Raw genomic sequence first — 12,752 nt, forward strand, 5'->3', positions numbered from 1 at the left:
AAACGTTTCCAAATATTCTTGAAAAAATTATTAAATGAACAAAAATTGACATTTTTTATTTGCACATTTTCTTTATTGATGTTGACTTTTTATTCTTATATGAAAAACGACGAATTAAAACTGAATTTTAAAATAAGTCTTAAAATGAAATGAATTCATGTTAAAGTAGAATTTCGCATTTGCATTACATACACATTACATCTTTTTATAAAATAGTTTTCAAAATAAAACTCAGTTAACTAATTACATTTCCATACTTGATCATATTTTAAAAATAAATAGAAACCTCAAATTGGAATAGAATCAAAGGAATTTTATATTCTTTTTATTGTAAAGTTTGAATGAAATTGCGAATGATTTCAGTTCACACTTGCCACCAAAGTGAATTACAACGGCGAGTAGGTAAAGCGGTTTGTTAAAGATTTAAAGTGACTATTAATGACTATTTAACATGTAGAAAGCTACAGGCGATTGGATCACAGCTAATTGGTATACTATTTATTTTAAAGATGATTGACGAGAATTAAAAAAAAACTTTCATTTTAAAAACAATTTGCAAAATACCGATAATTGATATTTAAAATTAAAATCTGTTCAAATATATGAATGATTTTAAAAAATAATCGAATCATATTTATGGCAATTTTCGCAATTAGTTGGGTGTCATAATACACATTCCGTGGCTTTCATGTACTGTCAATACAGAAGTCAATGACTCTAACTATGCATTCTCTCCTCAACAATGTTTTTCAAAGTATGTGGTGTACCTAGGCAGACCCTGGTCACTTTGCTGGTCAATAAAAGGCGTTGCGTCAGCGAGAGCACAAAAGAGCATGAGAACGGATTCGACCAGTAGGGGGAGTATAACAGGTGTGATAAGGTTTGAAAAAGAAATTATGACGAACATTTTATACAAAATATCACATAATAAAGTAGATAAAAATAAAATATTCATTTCAAAAGGATGAATGATGGTGCAGTAATAATGGATACGGGGTGTCGGATAATCAACAGTAAATTACAATCTTTACAAATATATTAATCAGATAAATTGATGTTAACTTGTCACTATATTGCATGCGCATATTTTATTCACGTATTTACCGTTTGAGTAAATACGCTTCGTACGTTCGATATGTCATATTCATTATCTCGAACTTTACTTTTAATACATTTATCTCCATAAATGATGCCATTGATAGTATTTAAACTTTAAAGAGACTTCTTTACTGATCCAAATTATTTGTATAAAGAGAACAAATGAGTTTTAAAATTTGCACGATTTCTTTTGGAAAGATGGTTTTGTTGAAAAATTGTGCATTTCTTATCGTTCTTTGTCTATCTTTATACATTTTACTAATGATTGTTATTTTTCAAAGCTGTTGTTCTTAATTTCGTTGCATTTATAATTTTCTTTTTCTGACCCTTTTTTAGCATATACTAGACACTGCTTAAATAGAAATCGTAATGTAAATCCGACTTTTACCTTCAGATCCACCAAAGTCAAAAGTTAACAACAACAAGACGAAAATAATTGAATTAATTTCTCAATATTTAATATGCTTTTACTTTAAAACTATGTTCTATAAATATACATTTACTATGCAGTTAAGCATATTCGTGGCGAAATTCAAGTAAATGGCATGCCATGAATGATTTATTTCGCAAACAGTTTTCTAAAATGACTTGGGGGGGGGGGGAAATAGTATTTCAAGGCAATAAAAAGTTAAAAATAAATGATTTATCAACTACACGAGCATTAAGAAGCGAAGAAGGAAAGGAAGAACGCATCTGTTATTTTTTTTTTCCACTTATGCGGTTTCAGGAAATTTTGAAAAAACAATTATTCCTAAAAATTTCGTGACATTTAAAAACAGAAAAAAGAGCAAATTTATACATTTTCATTTAAAGTTTGATTTGTGCCGTCTTTCAAACCTAGAAATATGCATAGTAAACGTTATTATCAGTGGCACCGTAAAGGAAAATATAGCTAAATAAATAGTATTTATTTTTTCTTACTTTTCATACTAGTTCACTTAAAAAAAAATGAAATAAACGTATTTATATTTTGTTCTCGAGGCGTTTTTCAAGCTTCAGGGCATCTGTGCCTTTCTTCCTCCTGTCACTATAACATTGTTTATAATGTTAAAGAATAAAATTTTCAAATGATTTGTTGATAAATAAATGTCATAATTTTGCTCTGATTCGATGACATTCCAAATGTTATTTTTCCGCAATGCATAGCTGAACTTGAGCACATTTGAGTTTCCCCATCTTTAAAGGAGACAAGCCTTTTTCTGAAAATAGGTTTGTTTATGTTGGAAATAAAACTCAAAAACAAGATATTTCTTATCACTAAGCATGTGAATGCTATGAAAAAACCCTCGTGACTTCTTTTTTAGCATTCTGCCAGACAGTATTTCCATTATTAAATTACCAAATGATATTCCTAAATAATAATATAAATGCTGCTAATGTATTTTATCCGTTATTAGTTAACCCACTAATCATTTTTGAAATATATAGAAAATAAAAAACTATTAATATGCGAGTAAATTTTTTAAGAAATCAAAATTAAGATTTATCAATTAAATTAGCGGAATGTCTTTAATTTAATGTTTATTTATTTATTTATCCGCATTAGCAGAATCTATTCAGAAATTGAAAAGTACTGAAACTATAAACAGAATATATAATTATAGATTAACTCAGCAAAATTATGTTCAGCAAAGGAAAAGTAATGTCTATCTGTAAAATAGTGACCTTGCTATTTTTCACTTCTAATTAAGTTATCGATGTACGTCGAGGATCATTTTTTGTTAAATCAATGACTTCTCACTCACTTTCTGCTGTACTAGAGTGTAGAAATTTTGTACATTAATGTGTTTTCCTATGATATTACGCTATTTTCATATTCTGTGAACTCAATTATCAATAATCGATTGATCTAATTAAAGTTTGATTTCATACAAATGGCTTTACTTGATAGTGAGTTATAGAAAAATTTATTTCAAAATTCCATAATACGTACAATGATGAATTATAAATTAAAAATCAAAAAGTTGAAAATAATTAAAATAAAAAGCATATATAATATTAGAATAATTTCTAATTACATTAATAAAAATGTGTTCTTATGCAATATTATTAGTCGTACTTTTTGAAATAACTTTTCTCATTAGAGGCACTTAAAAATATCGGATTACAGCGTATAGTCACTTTACTTCAAGTAGACATTTGTTCCACAATTATCCCACTTCATTTATGCGAATACATTTTTTCTTTATAAATATAATGGTACACTCTCTGTATTTTATAATATACATATTTTAAAACGGATACTATGCAACATAAATATGTTCGATGTAAAATTAACAATTATTAATTTCAATTCTGAATATTGTAATTTGCAAGTATTGCTTAATTTTGGAGGATTTCATTTTTCTTCTCAAATATTTATTCAAGTTACTATGGTCATCATTGTAGCGAATTAATGGAGCAACGTCACTTAATTGCAAATCAAGCGCCTTTTGAAGTTAAACAATTAAAATTAATTCATCAGGAATTGCAAATTATAAAGAATATAAAAAATGATGAAAAAAATTAAATACAGGAATTTAAATTTTTAATTATAGAAATAGTTGCTAATTTTTATTAATTTTGAAATATCTGAAGATATTTATTTCCCCATAAGAATAACTCTAAGCATTCTCAGAATTTAAAAAAAAAATTCCCCGAAATTCGTAATTTTAAAACAAATACATGCGAAGAAGGAAAACATAGCTCTCTAAAAATGCATATCGCTTAATATTATGATCATTTTGTAAACAGTTAACAAAATTGATAAATTAAATATTAATCTAAATTATTTCATAAAAGGAATTTTGACAGAAATCAGAAATAGCAAACTTATCAGAGCATCAAAATTAAGAACTAAGACTTAATTATTAAAATTAAACTAGAACATAACTATTGAAAATCATTTTGATATAATTAACTATTAAAACTAAAAAAATTTTAAAACTCAAGAATAAATATTTTCACTCACCTATGGTCATAGTTAACACAAGTTTATAGCTGCAAATTGATAGCCACGCAACGCTGAACAGAACAAGCAACATGTTTCTAAACTTCTAAGATTCGTTCAAAACTCGATCTATAAAAAAATAATATCGCTTTATGATTGCATATTCTAATTTCCCTAGAAGAATAATTATAATTAAATGAAAACAATTTAAATATTTATATGAATTTTAATATTTGTGCAGCGTATGCATGAACTTCATAAGCACGTACAACTACTTCATACGCACAGCAGTGATACAATTTGTGGATCCATTGCACTACCCGCAGGACAAAAAATCACGTGACAATAATACAATGCCCAGTTAGATATTGGATAACAAATCTAGGTTTTCTTTTTTTTTTTATCAGACCACATAACACACATTGAATTCATTGTATTTTAATATTAAAGGTATGCACATATTCCTAGAATATATAGCATATTGATACTTTGATATTTAAAAACAATTAATTTAATGCTAATTTACTAGTAAATATGCTTCAAGGAAGAAAAAGAAATTACGTCCAAACTAAAAGGAATCCTGGAAAAAATAATATCCTCTGAAATTTAAGGATACAGAATATTTGTGGAACTGAGCTTAGATTCAATAAAACGGCTTATTGAAATTGTAGATGATGTGTGTAGTGAAAATATTAATTTCTATTTAATTGTAGTTTAAAAAAGAAATCGTTGCTTTTTCGTGGTTTATAAAAATTCATTGATTTCAACTAGTTAGAAGTTTTATTAAAGAATTGAGATTTTAAAACTGTATTATTTTCTTTTTAAAAAATCAATAAAAAAATTCACATATTTATTTGGTAGTTTTAATAATTTAACTGTTTTTAAAAATGAACATACTACTTTTGAGAACCTATCATTTATTCATCGTTCAAATTATATATTCATCACAATTCGACGAAATTTATTTTGTAATTCATGTGACAAGAAGTTCCTAAAGCACGTGGTATTTTTCAATATGCCAATTCCCTGTTATGTGTTTCATTGCAAGACCTTATTGATCAAAACATTTTTAAAGAAATATTTATTGGTGAGACGATTTCAAAAATAAAAGAATTAAATAACATAAATTATTGTTAAAAAGGGTAAGGGTAAGGGTCTGTCTGGGTAAGAGCTTTTAGATTAATGAGCAATTCGTCATTTAGATTTTAAAATTATTTTTCATGATATGCTTTTGTGGTGGTTTGATTTTGAATGAGATCTGAATTTACACAGAGGATGTAATGGTGATTTTGTTAGGCAAAAATATAAACAGAAGAATTTATCTCATTTTTTTAAGTCTTTAGAAAGAATTAGGTTTTTCTATCTCATTATAAAAAAAAAAAACAGAAGGTATATGTATACTCCCTTTAAAATTGGAAATTGGAATACATCTATCGGACAAAGAAAGTTTTCGCATAAAATCATAAGTCTTTTTTTTTTTTCACGTAAACGCCTAAGACTGAAATCAAACAGAGATCGTTTCGTAAAATAACAACTAAACAGAACTGTAAAAGATTAGTTATAGGAAAATTATAATTATACAGAATAGTCTTTTGGAACTTCACTCATTTTCGTTAGATTAAATTATCTTATAATTGCAAACATATGCTTTTATGAATTCACTCAGACAAATAAGCCATCGCAAATATGAATATACAAGAATTACTTCAAAAATGAAATTTTAACATATCAATAGTCTATATCTAAATATAATTCCAATTTTTCTATGTTTATCTACTGTAGAGAATTTAAAAAAAAAGTATCGAATTTTATATTTTTGTTATATAACGTTTTTAAACATCCACTCCCATCTTTAATTCAAAGTTCTAAAATGAAAGATATGTTTACAATTTTAGTGTAATTTGGACAACATTTTAGCGGTTTTGATCAAATTTTATCAATTTGATCAACCATTTTAGCGGTCAAACTTTGACATAATAACGCATTATTTTTCATATTCGAATTCTGTGCTTGGACTCGGTACTTAATAATCAAATTCTTATTTTATACTAATGAGTGCAGTACTGATCAGGGACTCATATTTCAATATGTGTATACGTAGAAATATACATTCAAGAAATTCTGAATGAGAAAGATGAATCATCATTTTCCTTTCTTTCCAACAAAAGAATACAGTTTCTAAAATAATTAGCCAAAAAATATTTCGAACTGTGTCATTTAAATTTTTAACGTGTCGTTTCATTGCAATTTTCTCTCAATATAACATGTTCAAATGGTTCTGAATAATTAAAAAAGAAAGCAAACTGTAAAATACAAAGTCCAAGCGAATTTTCAATTTAAAAAAAAGATAAAAATAACATTAACTTTATAATATTACACAACGGATATCCAATTACTACAAAATAATTTCTGATTCCTGCTTATAATATATATTGAGCTTATTTTACAACACACATTTTATGTAAGGTATATACTACATTATTTCAATACATAAGCATTGCATAGCCAAGCGCAAAAAACAAGAACCTCTATAACATACTAGAATAATTTCTCAAATTTGTTGTTTCAAATTTATGTGCAAAAAATTCTGTTTGATTCTTCATTGAAAATTGACAGAAATTTAGATAGTGTATAAGAAAAATGATGCGTTTAAAAATTATAATTTTTGTTCTGTTACATTTTAAGAAATATAATAAATATTTTTAATAATAAAGAAATTTTTGGAAAAAACTTTCATTTTAGACTTTTAAAATATTGAACTCATTTTTTGGACATTTATTCATGAATTATAAATAAATAGCATTTCTTAAAGGAATTTTTCAAATTTTTGTTGAATTTTATACATAACCAAGGTAATACAGATACATTATTGCAAACTATACAAAATTTATATGCCTACTGAAGCAAATATGTCGTTAGTAAAATAACTAACGATATATTTGCTTCAATAGACAAAGAAGCATCGTAAATTGCTCGTAAAATTGTAAATTTTGTGAGCATCGTAAATTGCCTATTACTGGATTCTTATCTTATGCCAAAATGAAATATTTCTATGCAATTTGAAGAAATTTCGGCATTTGTTTTTACATTGCTCAATGCGAAATCCCCATAAATTTGTTCTTTTTAAACCAAAGTGAAAAATTTGTATACATTTTTCGATAGCTGAGGCATTTTTATCTCGGGAGGGGGGATGCTAACATGCTCAAAACATCTTTATAGTTTTATTCATACATATCATATGATACATATCCAAAATTTATTGCATAATTATTTTATCTTATTTATTCTTAAAATATATGCATTTATTGAAAACAGTATAACCGAATGAAGTAGTAGCTTTAACGCATCTTTAAGTTAAGCAATGGGAATAAAATGAAAATAACTTGTTTCTTTAGCAACTATTTACTTAGAAAATAATAGTTTCAATTTTAAAGAAACGGCATTTGAAAAAGACACTATCGTATTAATAATGAATTCTAATCTGTAATTGCTCGCTAAAAGCTTTAGGGCAAGAAGGAAGATGCACCTGTAAGTAAGCTGCTACAAGAAACACCATCTATATTACTAAACTAGTAATTATCAGAAATCCCGTTAGAGTTGGAACTATCAAATCTTTCTACTTGTCATTAATTTTCACGCTTTTACCGTTCTCAGCAAATTACAGTGTTAGGTCTGGAATGATTTGTGCCTAAAGCAAAAACACTTTATTTACTCTGACATGACAAAGGAAGACTGTCGAAAGTAGGTGATTTTATGTGTAGCAAAACAGGATTGTGCCATAACAACTAAATTTCCTGGTGGGAAGAAAACATTTTGCAATGTTCAATATTGCATGAGGGTATTCAATGTCTTCTGGAACAGCCGTAATACATAACGGTCAAGGTTTTGTGAATTCTTCCCACTTGTGGCTCTTTTTCAGCAGATAAAAAAACGTCATGTCCCTTTTCAACCCCAAAAAAATTATTCGAAATCAAGAGCATATAAAAGAAAACACATTCAAAAAATGATGCTTTTGTTATCATGCAACAATAAAAGAAATCAGAGAAATGTAACTTTAATTATTATATAACAATAAAAAGAAAGATGCAATGCATTATGTTTCTTACAATACTTATAATATATATATTAGATGCAGAGAAAGATCAAAAGTGATATTAAATACTAATAAAACTTATTTTAATGTGGTCATTAGCTGGGAGAGGTATTTTATTTGTATGTATGCTGCCCGTACTTTTATATTTGCATCATTAATATTTATGCCTTTTTAATTGATTTGTAATAATATATTAATAATTTGAGAAAATTTATTTTGATTTGATGGAACTTCGTTCACGGAAAATTTAATAATAAATGCTTTACTTGATCAATATTATTTAAATGCAATTTTAAATTGAATTTTTATTTATTTATTTTGCATTTCTCGCATTTATTTACATATGTAGGCAATTTGTTATGAAAAAAAAAAAACGTGCGATAAAAGAAAAACGAAAAGAAAATTATATTTTAACATTTTTTTTGTTTACTAATATGAACAGTTTCATAAAAGAAAACATTATAAAAAAAATTGCAATTCCATGTTAATTCTATGAAAGCTGATCTAGAGCACAGTTCTTTAGTTAAAAAAAAAATTCTTCGGTTCCTGTCAAAGCTTGAGCATTCACGTCACCTGTTATATAAACAGCTTAAAATATTGTAACAACGAAAAATTGACAACAATATAAAACGACAGCTTAAAATATTGTAACGAATTAGGATTTCAAACCTAATTCGACCATTTGTCACTGAAATAATTCTGCAAATTAATGTTTTATCAAGATTCATTCTACAAATTTAGGAATACTTAGCAAGATTATTCCCTTGACAACTTTCTCAAAGGCTTCCACAATAAAGCGCATTCTGTACTTAGTTCCTTCTTATAGTGAAGCAAATCGAATAGGTATTTTAATCCGTTTCCCACTGACTGACCCATTTGAAATTTGATACACATTTAATGCTTTTATGATAAGATCATACCAGGCTAGCTTAAACGAGATCGGGTTTAAAAAATTTATATTTTCAAAACTTACACGATATGTAAATAGTGATACATGAAAATAAACAAAAACTATACAAATTGTTTTTTTAAAATCGCTCAATAAGTGGTAATAATCTGGACGTTAAAAATATGATTATATCTACAACTACGTCAAAATAGGATGAATTTTGTCTTTCACCAAGCTGGGGTCCCATCCCATAGAGGTTTGAGTGTTCACAATCTACCTAAATGAGGAGTAGATTGGACGTACAAGCAGCTCTAATTACTCTTTATCACATGGCCACCAAGATCTCAGGGGTTTTATCTAATAAGGTTACAACTAGGTGATATGTACTAAAACCACTGACAGGTAAAATTTCAAAATCAGTGAATTAGCTTAACTACAGATTGGATGTTTGTCGAGTTACGAAACATTCACATATTGAACATTTATAATTGAATAAAAGGAATTGGAATGTTTTCTTTTTATTTTCATGTATCATTCATTATAATATGTGTAAGAGTTTTTAATATATAGGAGCATTCGCTTATGATAACCCTATATATTAAAATACCGTTATCTAGCTTGCTGAAATTTTGAGTAATCGTAGTCATTTTCTATTAACAGACATGATTCCTTCAGATGCATTTCGTCCAAAATTTGATAAAAATTTATAATTTTGGGATAAAGACAGCATACCAAATTTTATTCGTGTTGATTTTCCAGTTTATGTAAGTGTGAAAGCGGATGAAAAAAGCAATCAAATCAAATCAAATCCAGTTTCTGATCGACTTTCATATCATTCCCAGGCAGACATGCAGAAATGATTTCAGAAATCTCTATTTTCCGATTCACTGATATCTAAAACGTGAATTCATCGATGATTTACTGATATCTAAAATGTAAAGGCGTCTATTCGTCATCGAAATCCAGATGATGAATGTTTAACTGATTGCCATACTATTTTTTCTATCTTTCGAATATGAGAGAGCAATAAGATAAGGTATTATAAGCTTAGAACACTATAAGAAATTAAAATAATGTTCTTATGAGTCAATATACGTTTGCAGAATACTGCGATCACCAAAAGAGTAAAAGATTTTGTCTTAATAAGGGTACATAAATTTTACTTAATAATAATTTCTATTTTTTTACTAATTATCTTTCTGCGTTATTTTTTTTATTTGTGTGTGCCTGTCTTATGGAAAAAAAATAAATAGCATTTTGTCGGAATCAATATTAAATTTCCATTCAATTATATGCTTTAAGTATATATTTGATTTTTTTTAACGTTGATTTAAAAAAAAAGAAATGCGAGCCTTTATATTTAATATTTTCATTAATCTGACTGATTTTTTATTAATTAATTTTTAGCAGCATCGTAAACATAGCAGCAGTTAGAGATAGCAATCGTAAACATAATAACGCTATTTTTAATAGATTTGATTATTTTTTCGTGTTTTGGTATTTAATGGCAGAATAAAAGATAAGAAATTTGAAACTTCAAGACTAAATAACTTTGTTAATTCCAATGGAATCATTTCATGATCTCGGTATATATGTTAAACATACAACACCGCCCGTTAACTATCGGTATTAATTGTGCCTCTCGGAGGGAGGAAACGTAAGTGATGTCATAATACTGCATAAAGCAACATGAAGTTAGATATTAGGTGATTTGTGAAATAACATTTGGTATGCGACAGTGATATTACATGATTCTCTTCCATTTTATATCTTTTCAGTTTGTTTTTATCACTCAAATATTATAATGTTTGCCTACCAACTCTTATCCTGCGGAAATAAAAACTTTTGTCAAGGAGCTTAAGATCCGTAATATTTCTCAAATCCTTTCTTTGTAAAAAACCTCAAACAGTCTTAAATAATTAATTTGTTTTTCTTTATAAAATTAATCATATATATTTTATCATGTTTATTATTTTTAGCGGTTACTAAAAACTTGGAATTTCGGATACCTTTATTGGAGTATTTATATGAAATTCAAATATCCCGTCAACATGAGGAAATATTGCATCTCTACTTGGCTCACTGCAGTCATCTTATAAATAAGATTTTATCCGTTACTGTTATTTAGTAAATCTTTTTTTTAAATGTTTCAAATCAATTCTTTTTAAGTATGGGCACATTAAATGTAAGTAAAATTTAAATCTAAGAAACATTGCCCATCTCATCTGTCTCTTAACCTCGCGTGACATTTATCCGACTTAGTATAGCAATAGATGGACTTCTTTCATATTTTATATAATGTTTTTTCAATTAAAAGAGACAAAGAAAATGCTAAAAAATAAAACTAAAATATTTCCAATCTGTATTTTATATATTAAATCTGTATTTAAATAACAACCAAACTTCTAACGTTTAAATATTTGACTGAATGAAGCTGTTTTTATAATGGCTTAGCTCTCATTGTTAAATTGGATGTACGTTTAATGATTAAGTTCTGAAAACATAAATTAAAATAATCGAAGCATAATCGCATACGTAGAATTTCATAGAATAATAAGATTCTTCAACCAATACGTATATGAATATTTAGTATTTAATTAAATCTATATTATATTAAGTAAATATTCTCTTTGATTTTATTGCTTAAAACTCTATGAGCCCGACACGCGCGAGAATTTGACTTTATTGCTTAACACTCTATGAGCCCGACACGCGTGAGAATTCCAGTGCCTCAAAGCCCTGGGCCGTTTTTCAAGGGCGAAAACAGAATGGAATCTCTTTTGCTTCCGAGAGATAACAGGAGGGGGACACCTACAGAGCTATAATTGAAATGCGTAGTCAGTTTTTACCGCCATGTGGTCGTCGTTTGCGGTTTGAAGGAAGGTTTTGCTTAATTAGTTTTTGCTTAATTTACACTCACACGTGTTTCGACGATTTTAGGTACAATTTTTTTGTTTGCATTAGAATTAAGAGTAAATTTTGAAAATAAAATAAGGATAAATTAATTAAACATAAAACACTATTATCTTCAAATTTCCTTCTGATTTTTTATTTTTTTTTCAAAAGTGTATTTTCTTACTTATGAGGTATGAAAACATATGATGATAAAAATGAACTTGTGATTTTAAATATGCGTTTTAAAATTAGTGTTCTTTTAAAATTATTTTTTAAACCTTGAAAAAGCATATGAAAATTATCATGAAGTCTTCAAAGATTGGGAAACTATTTTATCAACAAAAATCTTGAAAACTCGTTTTTTTTATTTTATAATTATTAATAAAATAATTTAAATATATTTATTAAAGTTAAATTAGGCATACTTTTATTTGCTTATTAACTTATCCAAAATATTTTTACAAACTTTGTAGATATAGTGCAATATTAAATAAGGTGTTCTTGACACGAAAAACTGAAAGAATCTAACGAAAAAGTTAAACAAAACGTATTCAAAAAATTTATTATTTTGCCAATATAAAATTTAAAACATTTCTAATTACCAAATATCAGCAGTAATATAGAATGCAGTTTGTAACAATATCATCCTTTCTGCGTTGCATATTTAATTCCCTGAAAAACTAATTCAGTAAAGATGATCACGAAGAGTATCTTAACACAATTCTATCTCCTTTTGCTTCTTCAAAAAAAAATCTATTTCCATATTAGTACATAAAGTACATAATTGGGGGGGGGAGTGCTAAGTGCTATGGCGATATTTCACAGAAAAAAATTATCGTTATTGGTTC

General features: G+C 27.1%; 1 protein-coding gene across 1 annotated transcript in view; it reads right to left on the minus strand.

The window, feature by feature from the left end:
- Window positions 1-12,752, minus strand: part of LOC129960160 (ionotropic receptor 25a-like) — a 72,999-nt gene that overhangs the window by 48,780 nt on the left and 11,467 nt on the right. Inside the window, exon 2 of the mRNA XM_056073351.1 lies at window positions 4,049-4,156. Within this exon, the coding sequence (XP_055929326.1) occupies window positions 4,049-4,121 (73 nt within the window). The 5' untranslated portion in view covers window positions 4,122-4,156. The remainder of the gene's footprint in view (window positions 1-4,048; window positions 4,157-12,752) is intronic.

This window comes from Argiope bruennichi, chromosome X2 (genome assembly GCF_947563725.1).
Source record: "Argiope bruennichi chromosome X2, qqArgBrue1.1, whole genome shotgun sequence".
NCBI classification, from domain to species: Eukaryota; Metazoa; Arthropoda; class Arachnida; order Araneae; family Araneidae; genus Argiope; species Argiope bruennichi.